The sequence below is a fragment of the Taudactylus pleione genome, unplaced genomic scaffold, assembly GCF_031769625.1.
Source record: "Taudactylus pleione unplaced genomic scaffold, aTauple2 ptg000762l, whole genome shotgun sequence".
Lineage (NCBI taxonomy): Eukaryota > Metazoa > Chordata > Amphibia > Anura > Myobatrachidae > Taudactylus > Taudactylus pleione.
In genome coordinates this window covers 3,518,497-3,537,947 of record NW_028285164.1, presented here as the reverse complement: position 1 = coordinate 3,537,947, position 19,451 = coordinate 3,518,497, and the positions used below count along the sequence as shown (strand labels likewise).

The window sequence follows — 19,451 nt, the reverse complement described above, 5'->3', positions numbered from 1 at the left end:
CATTACTTGCATTAGGTTCCCCTCTCATGGAGAGTCATTTGCAAAACCAAAATAAATAACACTGATGGGGGAAATGTAGCAAAACTTGGAGAGATATAAAGTGGAGAAATTGCCCAAAGCAACCAATCAGCTTCTAGCTGTCATTTACATAGCACAGTCTATAAAGTGACAGAAGCTGGTTGGATGCCTCGGTCAACTTCTTCACTTTATCTCTCTCCAATAGAGAAGAGTCAGGACCTACCCGAACATCGCTATTCTGAGTCGGATACGAGTCCGGCTCAGGTTTTCCCACTATACTCGGATCCGAAAACAAGGCAAAACGTTATGAATCCTGCATCAGATTTTGACAAGTTTTCGATTGTATATAAGTCCCTCCCTGCAGTGATCGGCGCCGTTTCCTTGCTGACTCCTGGGCTGTGCTCCGTCCAGGGGAGCTGTGTTGACCAATCCAGGAGTGTGCAGGGATGTGCTGTGCTCTACCAAAGGGCTGCTGTGTCCATCCAGGGGCTGCTGCTTGTGTCTATCCAGGGGCTCTGCTGCGTCTGTTCAGGGGCTCTGCTGCGCCTGTCCAGGGGCTCTGCTGCGTCTGTCCAGGGGCTCTGCTGCGTCTGTCCAGGGGCTCTGCTGCATCTGTCTAGGGGCTCTGCTGTGTCTGTCCAGGGGCTCTGCTGTGTCCATCCAGGGCAGGGGCTTCTGTGTCCATCTAGGGGTTGCTGTGTCCATCCAGGGGCTATGCTTCAGTGTAAAAAAGTTTTTGTTTTTTTCTGTCATACCGCAGTGTAATAATCATACAAGTATTGTGATGCTGCAGGTCATACTGCATAGAAATATTCATACAAGTATTGTGATGCTGTAGGTCATACCGCAGTGTAATAATCATACATGTATTGTGACGCTGTAGATCATACCACAGTGTAATATTCATACAAGTATTGTGATGCTGTAGGTCTTACCGTAGTGTAATATTCATACAAGTATATTGTGACACTGTAGGTCAAGTATTGTGACGCTGCCGGACGTACCGCAGTGTAATATTCTTACACGTATTGTGATGCTGCCGGCCATACCGCAGTGTAATATTTATACAAGTATTGTGACGCTGTAGGCCCTACTGCAGTGTAATATTCACACAAGTATTGTAGTGATGCTGCTGGCCGTACAGCAGTGTAATATTCATACAAGTATTGTGACGCTGCAGGTCATACTGCAGAATAATATTCATACAAGTATTGTGACACTGTAGGTCCTACCGTAGTGTAATATTCATACAAGTATTGTGACGCTGTAGGTCATACAGCAGTGTAATAATCATACATGTATTGTGACGCTGTAGGTCCTACCGCAGTGTATTAATCATACAAGTATTGTGACGCTGTAGGTCCTACCGCAAGGTAGTATTGATACAAGTATTGTGACGCTGTAGGTCCTGCCGTAGTGTAATATTCATACAAGTATTGTGACACTGTAGGTCATACTGCAGTGTAATATTCATAGAAGTATTGTGACGCTGTAGCTCATACTGCAGTGTAATATTCATACAAGTAATGTGACGCTGTAGGCCCTACCGTAGTGTAATATTCATACAAGTATTGTGACGCTGTAGGTCATACCGCAGTGTAATAATCATACATGTATTGTGACGCTGTAGGTCCTACCGCAGTGTATTAATCATACAAGTATTGTGACGCTGTAGGTCCTACCGCAAGGTAGTATTGATACAAGTATTGTGACGCTGTAGGTCCTGCCGTAGTGTAATATTCATACAAGTATTGTGACGCTGTAGGTCATACCACAGTGTAATATTCATAAAAGTATTTTGACGCTGCCGGACGTACCGCAGTGTAATATTCATACACGTATTGTTGTGATGCTGCCGGCCATACCGCAGTGTAATAATCATACATGTATTGTGACGCTGTAGGTCATACTGCAGTGTAATATTCATACATGTATTGTGACATTGTAGGTCATACTACAGTGTAATATTCATACAAGTATTGTGACGCTGTAGGCCGTACCGCAGTGTAATATTCATACATGTATTGTGATGCTGTAGGTCATACTGCAGTGTAATATACATGCAAGTATTGCGACGCTGTAGGTCATACTGCAGTGTAATATTCATACAAGTATTGTGATGCTGTAGGTCTTACCGTAGTGTAATATTCATACAAGTATTGTGACACTGTAGGTCATACCACAGTGTAATATTCATAAAAGTATTGTGACGCTGCCGGATGTACCACAGTGTAATATTCATACACGTATTGTGATGCTGCCGGCCATACCGCAGTGTAATATTTATACAAGTATTGTGATGCTGTAGGCCATACTGCAGTGTAATATTCACACAAGTATTGTTGTGATGCTGATGGCCGTACTGCAGTGTAATATTCATACAAGTATTGTGACGCTGCAGGTCATACTGCAGAATAATATTCATACAAGTATTGTGACACTGTAGGTCATACTGCAGTGTAATATTCATAGAAGTATTGTGATGCTGTATGTCATACTGCAGTGTAATATTCATACAAGTATTGTGACGCTGTAGGTCCTACCGTAGTGTAATATTCATACAAGTATTGTGACGCTGTAGGTCATACTGCAGTGTAATAATCATACTTGTATTGTGACGCTGTAGGTCCAACCACAGTGTATTAATCATACAAGTATTGTGAAGCTGTAGGTCCTACCGCAAGGTAGTATTGATACAAGTATTGTGACGCTGTAGGTCCTGCCGTAGTGTAATATTCATACAAGTATTGTAATGCTGTAGGTCATACCACAGTGTAATATTCATAAAAGTATTTTGACGCTGCTGGACGTACTGCAGTGTAATATTCATACACGTATTGTTGTGATGCTGCCGGCCATACCGCAGTGTAATAATCATACATGTATTGTGGCGCTGAAGGTCATACCGCAGTGTAATATTCATACATGTATTGTGATATTGTAGGTCATACTACAGTCTAATATTCATACAAGTATTGTGACGCTGTAGGCCGTACCGCAGTGTAATATTCATACATGTATTGTGATGCTGTAGGTCATACTGCAGTGTAATATACATGCAAGTATTGTGACGCTGTAGGTCCTACCGCAGTGTAATAATCATACATGTATTGTGACACTGTAGGTCATACTGCAGAGTAATACTCATACAAGTATTGTGATGCTATAGGTCCTAACGTAGTGTAATAGTCATACAAGTATTGTGACGCTGTAGGTCATTCCACAGTGTAATATTCATACAAGTATTGTGATGCTGTCGGACGTACCGCAATGTAATATTCATACACGTATTGTTGTGATGCTGCCAGTCATACTGCAGTGTAATATTCATACAAGTATTGTGATGCTGTAGGCCATACTGCAGTGTAATATTCATACAAGTATTGTTGTGATGCTGCCGGCCGTACCGCAGTGTAATATTCATAGTTTCATACAAGTATTGTGACGCTATAGGTCAAACCGCAGTGTAATATTCATACTAGTATTGTGACACTGTAGGTCATACCACAGTGTAATATTCATACAAGTATTGTTATGCTGCCGGATGTACCACAGTAATATTCACACAAGTATCGTGATGCTGTAAGTCATTCATACCGCAATGTAATATTCATACAAGTATTGTGTCGCTGTAGGCCGTACTGCAGTGTAATATTCATACAAGTATTGTTGTGATGCTGCCAGCCGTACCGCAGTGTAATATTCATACAAGTATTGTGACGCTGTAGGTCATACTGCAATGTAATATTCATACAAGTATTGTGACTCTGCCGGCCGTACCACAATGTAATAATCATACAAGTATTGTGACGCTGTAGGTCATTCATACCGCAGTGATTTATTCATACAAGTATTGTGACACTGCCGGCCGTACCGCAGTGTAATATTCATACAAATATTGTGACGCTGCAGGTCATATTACAGAGTAATATTCATACAAGTATTGTGATGCTGTAGGTCATACCACAGTGTAATAATCATACATGTATTGTGACGCTGTAGGTCATACCGCAGTGTAATATTTATACAAGTATTGTGACACTGTAGGTCATACTGCAGTGTAATATTCATACAAGTATTGTGACGCTGTAGGCCGTATCGCAGTGTAATATTCATACATGTATTGTGACGCTGTAGGTCATACTGCAGTGTAATATTCATAGAAGTATTGTGACGCTGTAGGTCCTACTGCAGTGTAATAATCATACATGTATTGTGACACTGTAGGTCATACCGCAGAGTAATATTCATACAAGTATTGTGATGCTTTAGGTCCTAACGTAGTGTAATATTCATACAAGTATTATGACGTGTAGGTCATTTATACTGCAGTGTAATATTCATACAAGTATCGTGACGCTGTAGACCGTACCGCAGTGTAATATTCATACAAGTATTGTGATGCTCTAGGCACGGCCATAGGGAGGCTGGTGCGGCCGGTGCCTCCGCACAGGGCGGAGTCCTCCAGCCGCACCGGCCACACACTTTTCTGCACCGGAGGTCTGCAGGAAGAGACCTCCGGCAGTGGTGCACGCCGCACAGTGAATGTCGGCGCAGGATCCCGCCCTCCCTCCTCCCCTCGGAAGTAAGGGTAAGCGCTCAGGGGGGAGGAGGGGGGCGGATAGGGAGTGAGAGGGGTGGCAGTGCTGCACAGGGCGCACTTCCGTCTAGCTACGGCGCTGGCTGTAGGTCATTCATACTGCAGTGTAATATTCATACAAGTATTTTGACGCTGTAGGCTGTACCACAGTGTAATATTCATACAAGTATTGTGACACTGCTGGCTGTACCGCAGTGTAATATTCATACAACAAACAAAAAATGGCAGCTGCTCAATCAATCTGATAGTACTTTTCAGGTGCATGAAAGGGAGGGGTCATACCAAGTAGAAAAGAGAGGGGGGTTTTAACCCCCCTATTGCTCCTCAGCACACTGAATTGTACTAGCAACAACATATGAACACTATATGGCAATAGAAATCAGAGATATTGGTTGCATGCATTTGCAAATACATACGAAGCTGCTAGGCCTCTTCACGGCTTCTCTGTCACTAGCAGTCCCTAACACTAAGAGGTTCACGTTCGGGGCGCAGTGCACCCCAAAAAACATCCAGCCCAGGACCCCCCTGGGCATCACACGAAAATGGAAAAAGAGTGATAGTGCAGTGTAAAGTATAGAAGTGTGCCTTCCAACCCTCAGCTTCTTTCCCCCGCCTTTCCTGTTCCTCCACTCTCAACCACCTCCCTCCCTACATGGCCTTGTTACCCCACCACTAAGCCCCATTCCCTCCTGGTTCTGTCTGTCACCTCCAGGGCTGCCAAGAGAAATTCTGGGCCCAGGTACTGCAACATCCTCTGGGGCCACATCATGTATGGCTGCACCCATTTCTGAGTGGGTCTAGCATGTGAGATGCACCCACTCACAGGAGCATGGCATAGCACCCAGCAGCTGGGACTAAAGTAGTCACTATTAGGATGGCGGGGCAGTCCCATAATAGCTGCATTTTTTGTCAGGCTGTATATAGACGCTAAATTGTAACACACAACAATTAAAGTGCTACAACTTTATTTTGTACATCTCTCATGTAAATAACACAAACAATCTATTTTCTGTAATAGAGACAGATGTATGAAGGACTTCATTTTTACATAACATCAGGTCATCTTATACACACACATTCCACAGCACATATCCTAACCCACTGCTCCATGCTCCTTCCTCACTATCTACCCCATCTGTGCCGCCCCTGTCTGTCTGCCCCTCCCCTTTAGAATGTAAGCTCTCACGAGCAGGGCCCTCATCCCTCATGTACTTCTCCTCCCCATACTTATAGTATAATTTACTCCTAACGTCCCACAACGGCACCTAACACTCGGTTGCTCATGTCCTGCTGCTTGTGTTATGCAGCTATGTTTATAACCATGTCCTTGTCCTGCATTGTATTGTACGGCTAATAACTGTTTTTCTTGTGTGCTCATTTATGTACTGTGTAAGGCGCTGCGGAACCTTTGTGGCGCCATATAAATAAAGGATAATAATAATAATAATACAAGTATTGTGATGCTGCCGGCCGTACCACAATGTAATATTCATACACATATTGCGACGCTGTAGGTCATATCGTAGTGTAATAATAATACAAGTATAGTGACACTGACGGTCGTACCGCAGTGTAATATTTCGTACACCAAAAAATATATATACATCACACTCATATACTCTCTGGAGTTGATCACCAGATCTGAACAGCCCGTGGACAGTGATTATAGAAAGATATATTGTGCTAGTCTTACCTGTACTTTTTGCCATCTATAACGGGTGTCACTGATTCTGCCTCAGTCTGGTGGGAAAAAAAGAAAATTACATGAAATATTTAATCATAATAAACAGAAGCTTGAAATGAAATAAAGGACGTCCAGCGTGCGATAGCTAAATTACTACAAAGGGCCCGATTCAGCATGTATCACAATTGCAACTGCGCACGCAGATCGACCAATTGTTTAGCACTGTGCATGCATAAGCCTGCACTGTGTGCGGCAATTGCACCGTGATTACTGATGCACATAGGATTCCATCGCAGAGTGAGTGACAGGCCATGAGCATTTGGGGGGGGTCAGAGAAACGCAGAATGCTGTTGTACAGGTGTGCATATATTAGCCACAGCGATGGCCTATGCATCTTGAGTACTCACTGCGTGCGACGATACTTGCAATTTCTGCGGTGGGTCAGACCTGCTGTAATTGTGCGTGAGGGGCCGATGTGCTCTGATGTTACTGATGTTTACGCAGGACTGCGAGGTATTACGGATGTGAGAAAGCAGCAGTGGGCGTCTCTGTGCTGGCTGAGCGGTAGCAGACATTAGCCTATTTTCACAGATGCATTGCATGCAATTACGGAGCTGCGATCGCAATTGCAATCCGTGCTGAATCAGCCCCTAAATCCATTCCTCATTTTCATAACTGAAACAAATATTTAGCAAGGTGATGCCAGGACTGTACATAAGGTCGCTGTAACTGTCCTTAGATCTGCAGGGAATCTTTTTTGCACTGATACTATGGCCCGTATTCAAGACCATCACGACCATCGGGCTTGCGACGAGACCCTTGCGGTAGGGTCTCGTGACCGCAAGCCCCAGTGAGCTTCCGGCTCTAAATAGAGCCAGAAGCTCACCACTGACATCATTCGTGATGTCAGTAGGGCCAACCCCAAACGGCAAGCGTTCCTTCTGGAATGCCTCCGTTTGGCCAGCCACCTCCCCCTGCCCGCCTCCCAAACAGGGCGAGCTGTCAATCACCATCGACAGCTCGCCCCCTTTGGTACGAGACCCGTAGCGACGGAGCGCCCGTCGCTAGCCGGTTCTCGTGCATGCGCATGTCAGAGTCGACTCCAACGTGCGCATGCGCAGTGGCCAAACATCGACCCACTTGCGAGCGGGTCTGAATTAGGCCCCCAGATCCATATACACCTGAGGAAAATGTTAGAGTTGAAAGGAAGAATAGAACCCTGACTAAAATGATGACATGTTAAGAAGACAAAAGAAAAAGGAACTCTCATCTGCATAAGAATGACAGTCAGGACAGACCTTCTGATACACACCGAGGAAGCAGTTCAGCGAAATGGTCATCTGTGACTTAGTGGATACCAGCTGTGCATGTTTAGGTGTCCCGTACAATTTTGCAGCAGCAATTTTTCTTTTTCTCTTACCAGCACTCCACTTCACCGCCGATGGACTACAGACCTGTGTTCCCGGCAGCCTGTTCAGGTATCGCCTTCAGGTAGGAGGTGTTTTGCTGGCACAGGTGTTAGCTGTGACCCTGCAATGTCCTTTTGACAACAGGGCCCCCTCACTGCCCCATTCAGTGATCCACCCGACCTATATCTTATCTCTTCTAAATACCACTCACAGCGGTATACTGCTCACTCCCCATCAATGCTTGTTACTAAATAGGGGACAGCAGCACACACCACTGCACGATTATGACATTATTTCTCTTTATTCATACTTTGATTCTCTAAACTACATTCTACACTTCCTTTTATTTCTTTGGGCAGTCCCATTGGGTCGGTGATTTAGGAGATCCCTGCGCTGATTCAACAGAGTGCACCTCTATCTACGTTACAAACGCAGATGCCCTATAAACTTATTCACACCCTAGGGCGATCAGAGGGTACGCTCACTCTTTGTATGAATACATGTCACACCCTAGGGCGATCAGAGGGTCCGCTCACTCTTTGTATGAATACATGTCACACCCTAGGGCAATCAGAGGGTATGCTCAGTCTTTGTATAAAATACATGTCACACCCTAGGATGATCAGTATAAATACATGTCACACCCTAGGACGATCAGAGGGTACGCTCACTCTGTGTATACATACGTCACGCCCTAGGACGATCAGAGGGTACGCTCACTCTGTGTATAAATACGTCACACCCTAGGACGATCCGAGGGTACACTCACTCTTTGTATAAATACATGTAACACCCTAGGATGATCAGTATAAATGCATGTCACACAGAGCAGCAGCTGCCTTCTTCATATGTCTGTAATGGAGTAGCTTTATTTAAAACAATTTTGGAGATACCTCTACACACTACCATATTTTTGGCAAAAGCTATTTTTCTCTATATATAGCCAATAACTATTTTGGTATAGCAACCAACATAACTATCACATGATACTTTGATACATTAGAGCAACCTTGCTGCATCTTTTTCAATACCATCTATTGATCCGCTCTAATTGGTATATAAATTGTTTTTGTGGCTATAGGCTGATATTGTTTAGCAGACATACCTATTACCTGTACTACTAAACCTATACCACAGTATGTTCAGCGGAACCATTTATTTGCATTGACTTATTGCCGTTATTGATGGGCGGCAATACATATTGTACCATTGGTTCATGTTATCTCAATATTTTGAAAAACTGTATATAAATGTATATGTAGTTATTATATGTTGGAGATAAGAAGTAGTGAGTGCTAATGAGACTACATATTGGTCTATTAGAAGACTATACTAGGTAACTCTATTTAAGCTATTACCAGGTATTATATGTTTTCTTACTACGTATTATATAGAGAGTTGCCTATTTACTTGAACATGACTGCTGCCTATACTACTGTGTATTAACACTCAGTAATATCATACTATTTATTATTCATATTTTTGCTATATCATCGTTTGATACTTTTTTATGTGTTGTATGTTGTTTGTTTGTTCTTAAGATCATTTTATCATACATGATAAAGTTATATTTGATTATTTTGTCAAAGAGTGCCCCCAGCAAAGATGAGAGTTCCTTTTATTCTTTTGTCTTCTTAACATTAACACATGTACTCTCAGGGGAGCACCTCCACATGAGTGACTATTCATAATAGTAATTTCCTCTGCAATTGTGGATACCTTTAGCATTATTACGGGATGTAGTCAGGAAGCCGACGGTCTAGAGACCGACCGCCAGCATCCCGACTTTCAAATCCCGGCAAGGTACAAATGACAGGCGTCGATAACCCAACGCCTGTCATTAGACCTACGTCGGGAGCCCGACACCCAGCATACCGAACGAATGTAAGTCGGGCACTGGGCACGGACAGCTGCGGGGGGGATGGTTAGGTTTTAGGGCTCCCAGGGGGACTTAGGGTTAGGCTGTGGGGAAGGGGGTTAGGTTTAGGCACTTACAGGGGGGTTAGGGTTAAGCACTTGGGGGGAGGTTAGAGTTAGGCACCCCTAAGGGAGGGTTATGTGGAAAATAGGGTTAGTTATGCTTACCTTATTAGCGATCGGGCTCTTCACCTCTGCTGGGTTTCTGCTGTCGGGATTTTAACCATGCGGCTGGCGGTAATACATACTGCACCCCATTATTACATATAAATTGATATAAATTTCGGATCAGTTCCAACTAGGGATGTGCAGGCTCGGATAGGTTCGAGTTTGCACGTGGAGTTCGGATTTTTCCCTCCAAAAAAACGGAACTCAGAACGAGGCAAAACGTCATCTTACATGGACGAACATCATCATTCCTGGTCTTTTGTCCAGGAATGATGATGTTCGTCCATGTAAGATGACGTTTTGCCTCGTTCTGAGTTCCGTTTTTTTGGAGGGAAAAATCCGAACTCCACGTGCAAACTCGAACCTATCCGAGCCTGCACATCCCTAGTTCCAACCCACCTGTGCTCAGGTCTCCCAGCTTTTCCCTGATTTCCTTGTAAACCTAAAATGATGACATACATGCAAAGTCTGCATTGTCTGAAAATGAAGGGGGTCTAGCAGCAATGACCGTTACTTACTGGTAAAACAGATTAGTCTCCAGATGGTGGGAGAAAACTCCACATGAACTTTGGCATGGTGAGATAGCGTAAAGTACACCAAAGTTTTTGGGTGAAACATATTTTACAAAGGAAAACATGGATAAACCATCAGTATGCTTCTCATACAAAGAAAGTATAATTAGTATACATGAACCCAGACATATCTGAAGCCAACAGATGGACAAAAGTAGCTAAAGAGGATATAAACTCCAACATCATAGCCTGCTATTCACTGATATGTGAAAAGAGAGTGAGGCCAAAGTGTGCAAGGGGATGTCCAAAGACAGTGAAACACAGATGGCACAGATGATTGATATAAAGCTCTGGGGTCTATTTACTAAGCAGTGTTAGGAGACAGAGTGAAAAGTGATGTCTGTGATAAGGTGCCAGCCAATCAGCTCCCAACTGTCAATTTTCTAACACAGCCAGTGAGATGACAGTTGGGAGCTGATTGGCTGGCACCTTATCACTTTCTTATCACTTTTCACTCTGTCTCCTAACACTGCTTAGTAAATAGACCACTCTATCTTGGTACAGGCATTACAATCTTCTAAGGAAAACAGTTTTAATAGGCGAAACTGTAGAGAAGTAGTGTTGGAGTGTAACAGCTTCTAGGCTATATATGACATGAGAAGCTGTACTGGAGGGACAGCAGGTGGCGCTGTGATTTAAGATGTCACTGTGTAATCTCTCTTTGTTGTTTTGGTGTATTTACACATTTGTTAATCTTCCACATTATGTTATGAAGCTATATACTGGTCTGGTCACACTACCGTTAATTAAAAAAAATAAAAAAAATCCCTGCACATTGACGGTTGACCAAAGAAGCATATTCTGCAACATCTATTACCTTAGCACATAGATTGGAATCCGCCATAGCACCCTCCAGCTGAACACAACTGATCTTGGCAGAAATGATGTCACCACTTGTTTCTGTAAATGGGTCTTTCATATCTAAAGAACAATTCAATATAAATAATTAAAGTGAAAGGACGACACCCCCAAATGATTATGGGGGACATAGAGAGAGACATGAAAATGAATGGAAATGAACATTACTGTCTTGAAGAGAAATCTGGTGTTACTGTCGCTCAGTCTGGGTTTGTAGCTTTTCAATATGCTCTGAGGTGAATAAAGTGATTTAAGTGATGTTATCGGTTGATTATCCCAAGGGTCCCACTATTTACCACCATGCTTTGCAATGTGCTCACCATTGCTAAGTTGAACCTGCAATATAAGATGTCTCAGCGCAGGGTTTGATCTTGTTTTATAGTTAATGTAAAATGAATGAATGAGATTTACCGGTCAGTCACTTATAGCAGAGGACTGCAAGTGATAGATAGTTACCTCTTAACAGGTGTGTAGTAACAATTGTAGGCAGCTATCATTCATAGAGAGCGTGTTGGCCATTATGGGGCCTGAACCACAGTTATACACAGTCTGTAGATGCAGCCGCTGTGTGATAATATGTAACAGCAGTAGGAGGCGTCTGTAGTAAAAAAAAACACCCACTTCCGGCTTCCGTGATCCTCTGCTGCATCCAAAGGGGCAGCATCTGATCATCTGCCTGAACATTGGTCATCTGAGTAACCCTGAGGTAATATTTGTATTTCATGCTTCCACGGCCAGTGAAGTTGCGTGCAAGGACGCAGCCACAGGCCTCAGCACGCCAGGATATATTATCACAGACACAGAGCTGCATATGCTAAGTACAGATCTGCACATGTGCGAATCACCGGAAAATGGTGGCCACGGTGGCCATTTTCCCTGTGATTTCTGCAGCCAGCACCAGGCCACCAGAGCGGTAAGTATATTTATATGGGTGCAGGGTGTGTGGTCTGTGGGCCCACCTGGACCCAGGGGCCCGTGTGCACCGCACACCTTGCACCATTATACGATACACCCAGTGAGAGTTTGAAGTCATTACGCTACTAATAAATAAATTGGATGAGGTTAGTTAAAAATATATATAGATTATTTGTAATGATGATGAATTGTATAGGAGTGATCTGTATACTATCTCTCTGTAACCCCAGATCACGTGTACTGTGGAAGTTAATGAGTTAAAGGTGTTTTTTAAACATAATTTTTATATTGTGTTCGATTCACATACACTGAAAAGTAACAAATGTCTGCTGGGGAATGACGGGTTATTTGGAACAGCCCTTTTCATTGGGAAAAGGGTTTATCTCCACTTAGTAAATATGGAGTTATAGGTGTTTCCAATGCTGAGCACAGCACATAAAATAACGCCCATGATTTGTGCCAGCAGTTACATAATAACTATATGACAGGTGATACATCTGCGGAGCCAAAGATACTTAGCAGCCAGTGCTGGGAGTAGTATGTCAGCTGGGCGCTCCCTACCTTTCTATAAGAGCTGGAGGAGACTGAAATGGTTACGCAATGTACTGTATGGGGCGTCACCACTGCAACTGGAAATGGCCGGTCCTGGGAGTAAACATCCTAATAGGCAAAGGGAGAGGGAATAGCTGCTCACACTTAGTAATAAGACAGGCAAATAACAATCCTCACACAGTCATAGCACTGGGGAGAGTACTGCCGGGCCACAAACTCCAAATCAGGATGGAAATGGAATATAAATTAATAAATCATATCTATAATACAGTATGGGGGCTAAAGTCCACTATCTATGTCTGTCAGTGTAGTGTGAATGTAGAGTGAGAACATAGTGTGAGTGTAGAATGTAAGTAAAGAGTGTTAGTGTAGAGTGTGAGGATAGGGTGTGAGTACAGAGTGTTAGTGTAGAGTGTGAGTATAGGGTGTGAGTACAGAGTGTTAGTGTAGAGTGTGAGGATAGGGTGTGAGTGTAGAGTGAGAGTACAGAGTGTTAGTGTAGAGTGTGAGGATTGGGTGTGAGTGTAGAGTGAGAGTACAGAGTGTTAGTGTAGAGTGTGAGGATAGGGTGTGAATGTAGAGTGAGAACATAGTGTGAGTGTAGAATGTAAGTAAAGAGTGTTAGTGTAGAGTGTGAGAACAGAGTGTTAGTGTAGAGTGTGAGGATTGGGTGTGAGTGTAGAGTGAGAGAACAGAGTGTTAGTGTAGAGTGTGAGGATTGGGTGTGAGTGTAGAGTGAGAGTATAGAGTGTTAGTGTAGAGTGTGAGCATTGGGTGTGAGTGTAGAGTGAGAGTACAGAGTGTTAGTGTAGAGTGTGAGGATTGGGTGTGAGTGTAGAGTGAGAGTACAGAGTGTTAGTGTAGAGTGTGAGGATAGGGTGTGAGTGTAGAGTGAGAGTACAGAGTGTTAGTGTAGAGTGTGAGGATAGGGTGTGAGTGTAGAGTGAGAGTACAGAGTGTTAGTGTAGAGTGTGAGGATAGGGTGTGAGTGTAGAGTGAGAGTACAGAGTGTTAGTGTAGAGTGTGAGGATAGGGTGTGAGTGTAGAGTGAGAGTACAGAGTGTTAGTGTAGAGTGTGAGGATAGGGTGTGAGTGTAGAGTGAGTGTACACAGTGTTAGTGTAGAGTGTGAGGATAGGGTGTGAGTGTAGAGTGAGAGTACAGAGTGTGAGGATAGGGTGAGAGTGTAGAGTGAGAGTACAGAGTGTGAGGATAGGGTGTGAGTGTAGAGTGAGAGTACAGAGTGTGAGGATAGGGTGAGAGTACAGAGTGTGAGGATAGGGTGAGAGTGTAGAGTGAGAGTACAGAGCATAGAGTGTGAGTATACAGTGTGAGGATAGGGTGTGAGTGTAGAGTGAGAGTACAGAGTGTGAGGATAGGGTGAGAGTACAGAGTGAGAGTACAGAGCATAGAGTGTGAGTATACAGTGTGAGTGTAGAGTGTGAGTATACAGTGTGAGAGTAGAGTGCATGCATACAGTGTGAGTATACAGTGTGAGAGTAGAGTGCATGCATACAGTGTGAGTATACAGTGTGAGAGAAGAGTGAGAGTACAGAGCGTGAGTGTAAAATGTAAGTATAGAGTGTGAGAGTAGAGCGTGAGTATACAGTGTGAGAGTAGAGTGCATGCATAGAGTGTGTGTATAGCATGTATAAACACATGTAAGTATAGTAAATATATATGTATATATAGTATGTGTAGTAAATAGATACAGAGGAGGGGGGTGCAGTCCATAGAGCAGGTTGCACTCAGATTAGACCCACTTACTGGTTGAGGGAGAGCAGGGCAGCTGCTGGCTGCCTGGTCGGGTACAGAGGTCTCAGCCACATCCCTACATGCTGACATCACAGTCTGATGTTTCCCCATTCCAAGTGCTCCTGGTTATTATAAGAGACAGGAGGCAGGACTAACACCACTCCCCCCTCCCACCCCACTCCCCCTGCCTGAGCTTTGCTCTGCAGCATCGATGATTACCGTCCTTCTCCTTCACACCTCTGTGTAAGGCCTGTTTGCCGCGTTTTATACTCATGCATGTAATCTGCAGCCTGGGAAGGGTGTGGTGGTCTGCATTCATATGGAGGCCTGGGACCTGGGAACAGTATGACTCAGATAAAGTGCACTGGCTGTTAGGCATTGCTGAGGCTGGTGGGCCAGCTCACCAAATATATATATATATCTCTGCTACTGCAATGCATGAAACGTTTGCACATCATTAATGTACTTTGTAGTCATTACTGGAGAACTCAGGACCTCATCTCTGCTTCCGTCACCTACTCTGAGCTCTGCTGTCCTCCTCTCTAATGCTCGCATGACCTCTATCCATATAAACCAGTGCCTCCCAAACTCGGTCCTCATGGAACCCTAACAGTGCATGTTTTCAAGGTGTCCTCAGCAAAAATTAGCACCATCTGTAGATCTATTGTGTTAGTCATTTAACACACCTGTGCTCCAGGTAAAAGATCTGGAAAACATGTACTGTCAGGATCCCATGAGGACCGGGTTTGAGAGACACCGCTATAAACCATCTTTCAGCCATGAGTCTGCCCATCACCTAAGACCCATCAGTCTCTGGATGTTATGTCCAAGTAGTACAACTATTCCTGAGATACAACTCGAGTTTGGAAAAAGAGCTTAGCAAGCACGTCTATGCTAGGCGAAAGTCACATTAGCAGATACTAATAACGATGGCAACGCTCCATCCCAAACATCAGTGTATGAAGACATAAAATGCTGCATAATATGTGAATGCTATATAAATAACTGGTAATAAATACATAATAAATGATAACACTGTATAGCAATGATGCTGTATGACAGAGCTCGGTTAGGATAAAATTAAAAACAAGATGGATCAGGCGTATGGATGTAACCCCTGGTTAAAATTAAATAATTTTTATATAAGGGACATGTAGGGGTATTGGAGAAATATATATATTGGTAATGGGGCTGTTTTCTAAGAATATTCCTGCCTTATTGGTAGAACCCGGAAGAAGCACCGACCAGCAGCTCCTGGTGAGGTTAGCACTACTGGCGGTAATCAGTCTCCTGGCAATTAGTCAGGTGTGCAGGCCAGGAATTCCCATGCTGGGCTATTCCTGCAGCTGAGTTCAGAGCCTTGATAGTTTCTGAACGTGATTATTGTCTGTTTAGCCTATTTAGGGATTTCCCTCTGATACTCTTTGTGGGTTGTAAACAGTCTGATCCTATCAGTCCTGGTGCCTACTTGGATACTTGCTCTGTGCTGCGTAGTGGAGTTCAATTCTAAGATCTGCCAGCAATTCTTAACATTTCAATTAATCTGGGTTATCCAGAAGACCTCCCCAGTATCTCACTACAGTTCAATCATCTGTGCTATTTAGGAGTCTGGAGCCTTGTCAGTATCACTACAGTGCAACTAATTGGCTATTCGATCTGCCCAGTGTCTCTTTACCGTGTAAAGCATCTGTGCTATTTGGAAGATCTGATCAGCATTTCTCTACTATGCTAATTACTTGTTCTATTTTGAAGATCTGGCCAGCATTTCTCTATAATGCAATTATATGTGCTGTGCAGAAAACCTGTTAGGTGTTAGCATTTCTTTACTGTGCAAAATACTTGTGCACCATGTAGAAATAATTATCTGTGCTATTCAGAAGATCTGCTAGCATATTCTTCAGTGTAATTACCAGTACTACTTTGAATATTTGGTTAGCTATTTTCTATAAATAGTTTTAGTATTATTTTGTTATTCATACTTAGTTGCCATATTCAGCTAGTGCATTTAGAGCATGATTCAGACCCAGTCTCTAGATGCGTATGCTCGCTCCCAGCATATGCAAATTCAGAACACACCCAGCAAGGCAGGCGATCGCACGGCAAGGCATAAGCACACCCACTATGTCTTGGCGTGTGATCGCTTTGTATATGCAGATGCCCACCAGCCTGTCTTAAGATGCCCACTTATACATGTCATCTCCAGGAAGTGTATGTAACCATCGGTACATCGGGCACCATCGGATGCATTTGCAGCGATTGAGGTTGACTATACCCTACCGCAAGCACTGCAAGCACTTCAGAGTAAAAACCAGCCAGGTGACGTGTACTATGACGCTGCCTGTTAATTATGCACACCTCTGAAATGGCGTTGAGACACTCAGGCACGCCTGCGTTTGCACCTCCACTTCCCTGTTTCTAGTGGACTGCCCCTGTTACCACCCACAAACAGCCTCTGCTGTCACTCATTCAACTGGGCTGTCTTTGCTGGGCGAGCAAGCGCTTTCCGATCGCTAGTTCACACACACGCACTGCGATGCATACGTATGCGCACATTGCAAAACATTGGGAGACTACGAGCGAATGATTGCTAGCGTCCAGGTCTGAAACAAGCTCTTAGTTCCTTCTGCCATCTTAAATGGTACATTTAGCTAGTGTTTTCATTTCTCATGCCATTTAGTCATTTTAAGTGTCCTGTTCCATTTTAATGTATGTGTCTGTGATCTTGAGCCTACACTACATAAAGTTTAAGTCCTGGTTACCATACCAGTGAACCATAGTAGTTTTAGGAAAGGGGGATGTTATAGGTGAAGTACTCGGCAAGTTGGTTCTGCAGGCTCAGGATCACGAAATGCACTATATTTGTAATTATAATAATATACATATGATTTCTTGTATTATATGTAAACCCAAAGACGTTATAGTGAACCTTTATTCATGTGTAATGTGATCTATGCAGCTTTGTTAGACATTATTGTTGTTATAATGGAAAAGGTACATCCATAGGCAATGTTTGTGAGGGAGACTGAGAAAACTCTGAGGAGAGGATGGAGCGAGGATCAGAAGTTTCTAGAACTGTCTTGTGCTCAGCTCCTTTTATGGACTAAGCGACAGTGCAAGGAGTGGGTGGGAAGACAGGCAGAGCATGTAAGAGCACTGCCCACCAAGAGTCAGTCAGTCAGCTGGCATTAGAGAGGGAGAGAGCCAATCTGTGGAGATTGCTGGGAATGAGGTGGATGTTTCTGGAGCAGCTGATTACCCACAATGGTGGCCAGGAGTGATGGAGAAAGCTCCCACCCTGGGGAAGGTGACAGACAGGGTGGTGAGGACCAGAGATTGTTTGGAGGTGCTACTGGCAATCACATTAGTCATTCGCCATTATCTTACCTCAGTGATTGTGATCTGAGAGGATGGGACCAGACGGAGGGGCACTGCCATGGGATGCAGGTCAGATTATGGAAAGGAGGAGAAGAGGGTACGTATACTCTTATGTCTCTTGGATACTGATAGTTGAGGCAATATCACACACTGTTAATTTAGAACCACACACTAAAACCCAGCATAGTACATTGCTATCTTAGCATTCTCTTCACAGTAGCTTGCTCACATTAGTATAAGACTGCATGCTACTTCTCAGTATAGAATATTGTTACCTACTAATTATCTTCACAGTAACTGGCTTAGCATAGTATATTGCTACCTAATTATCCTCACAGTAACTGGGTCAGCCTAGTATATTGCTACCTGCTACTTCTCCTTACAGGAACTGGCTCAGGATAGTATATAGCTACCTGCTACTTTTTTTCACAGTAACTGGCACAGCATAATATATAGCTACCAGCTAATTCTCATCACAGTAAATGGCTCAGCACAGTATATTGCAACCTGCTATTTCTCATCACAGTAACTGGCTCAGCATAGTATTTTGCTACCTGCTACTTCTCCTCACAGTAACTGGCTTAGTATAGTATATTGCTACCTGCTACTTTCCTCACAGTAACTGGCTCAGCACAGTATATTGCTACCGGCTACTTCTCTTCACAGTATCCGGATCAGTATAGTATATTGCTACCTTCTAATTCTCCTCACAGTAATTGGCTCAGTATAATATATAGCTACCTGCTAATTGTCACAGTAACTGGCTCAGTATAGTATATTGCTACCTGCTACTTCTCCTTACAGGAACTGGCTCAGGATAGTATATAGCTACCTTCTACTTTTTTCACAGTAACCGGCTCAGCATAATATATAGCTACCAGCTAATTCTCATCACAGTAATTGGCTCAGCATAGTATATTGCAACCGGCTATTTCTCATCACAGTAACTGGCTCAGCATAGTATTTTGCTACCTGCTAATTCTCCTCACAGTAACTGGCTCAGCATAGTATATTGCTACTGTACCTGCTACTTCTCCTCACAGTAACTGGCTTAGTATAGTATATTGCTACCTGCTACTTCTCCTCACATTCACTGGCTCAGTATAGTATATTGCTACCTGCTACTTCTCACAGTAGCTGACTCAGCATATTATATTGCTACCTGCTAATTCTACTAACAGTAACTGTCTCAGCATAGTATATTGCTACCTGCTATTTCTCCTCACAGTAACTGGCTCAGTATAATATATTGCTACCTGCTACTTCTCACAGTAACCGGCTCAGCACAGTATATTGCTACCGGCTACTTCTCCTCACAGTATCCGGATCAGTATATTATATTACTACCTTCTACTTCTCCTCACAGTAACTGGCTCAGCATAGTACGTTGCTACCTGCTAATTCTCACAGTAACTGGCTCAGTATAATACATAGCTATCTGCTAATTCTCCTCACAGTAACTGGCTCAGTATAGTATATTGCTACCTGTTAATTCTCCTCACATTAACTGGCTCTGCATAGTATATTGCTACCTACTAATTCTCCTCACAGTAACTGGCTCAGCATAGTATATTGCTACCTGCTTATTCTCCTCACAGTAACTGGCTCAGTATAGTATATTGCTATTTG

General features: G+C 43.4%; 1 protein-coding gene across 2 annotated transcripts in view; it reads right to left on the bottom strand.

Annotated features, from left to right (window-relative positions):
- Positions 1-14,536, bottom strand: part of LOC148476924 (NACHT, LRR and PYD domains-containing protein 1b allele 2-like) — a 55,149-nt gene extending 40,613 nt beyond the window's left edge. The window contains exons 1-4 of one of the 2 annotated variants that reach the window (XM_088457515.1): positions 14,460-14,535; positions 12,703-12,801; positions 11,186-11,289; positions 6,312-6,358 (exon numbers count right to left, since the gene is read on the bottom strand). In XM_088457515.1, the coding sequence (XP_088313641.1) occupies positions 6,312-6,358; positions 11,186-11,287 (149 nt within the window). In that variant the 5' untranslated portion in view covers positions 11,288-11,289; positions 12,703-12,801; positions 14,460-14,535. Of the gene's footprint in view, positions 1-6,311; positions 6,359-11,185; positions 11,290-12,702; positions 12,802-14,459 lie in introns of both variants that reach the window. The other variant, XM_088457514.1, reaches the window with a different exon arrangement.
- Between the last annotated feature and the right edge of the window lie 4,915 nt (positions 14,537-19,451).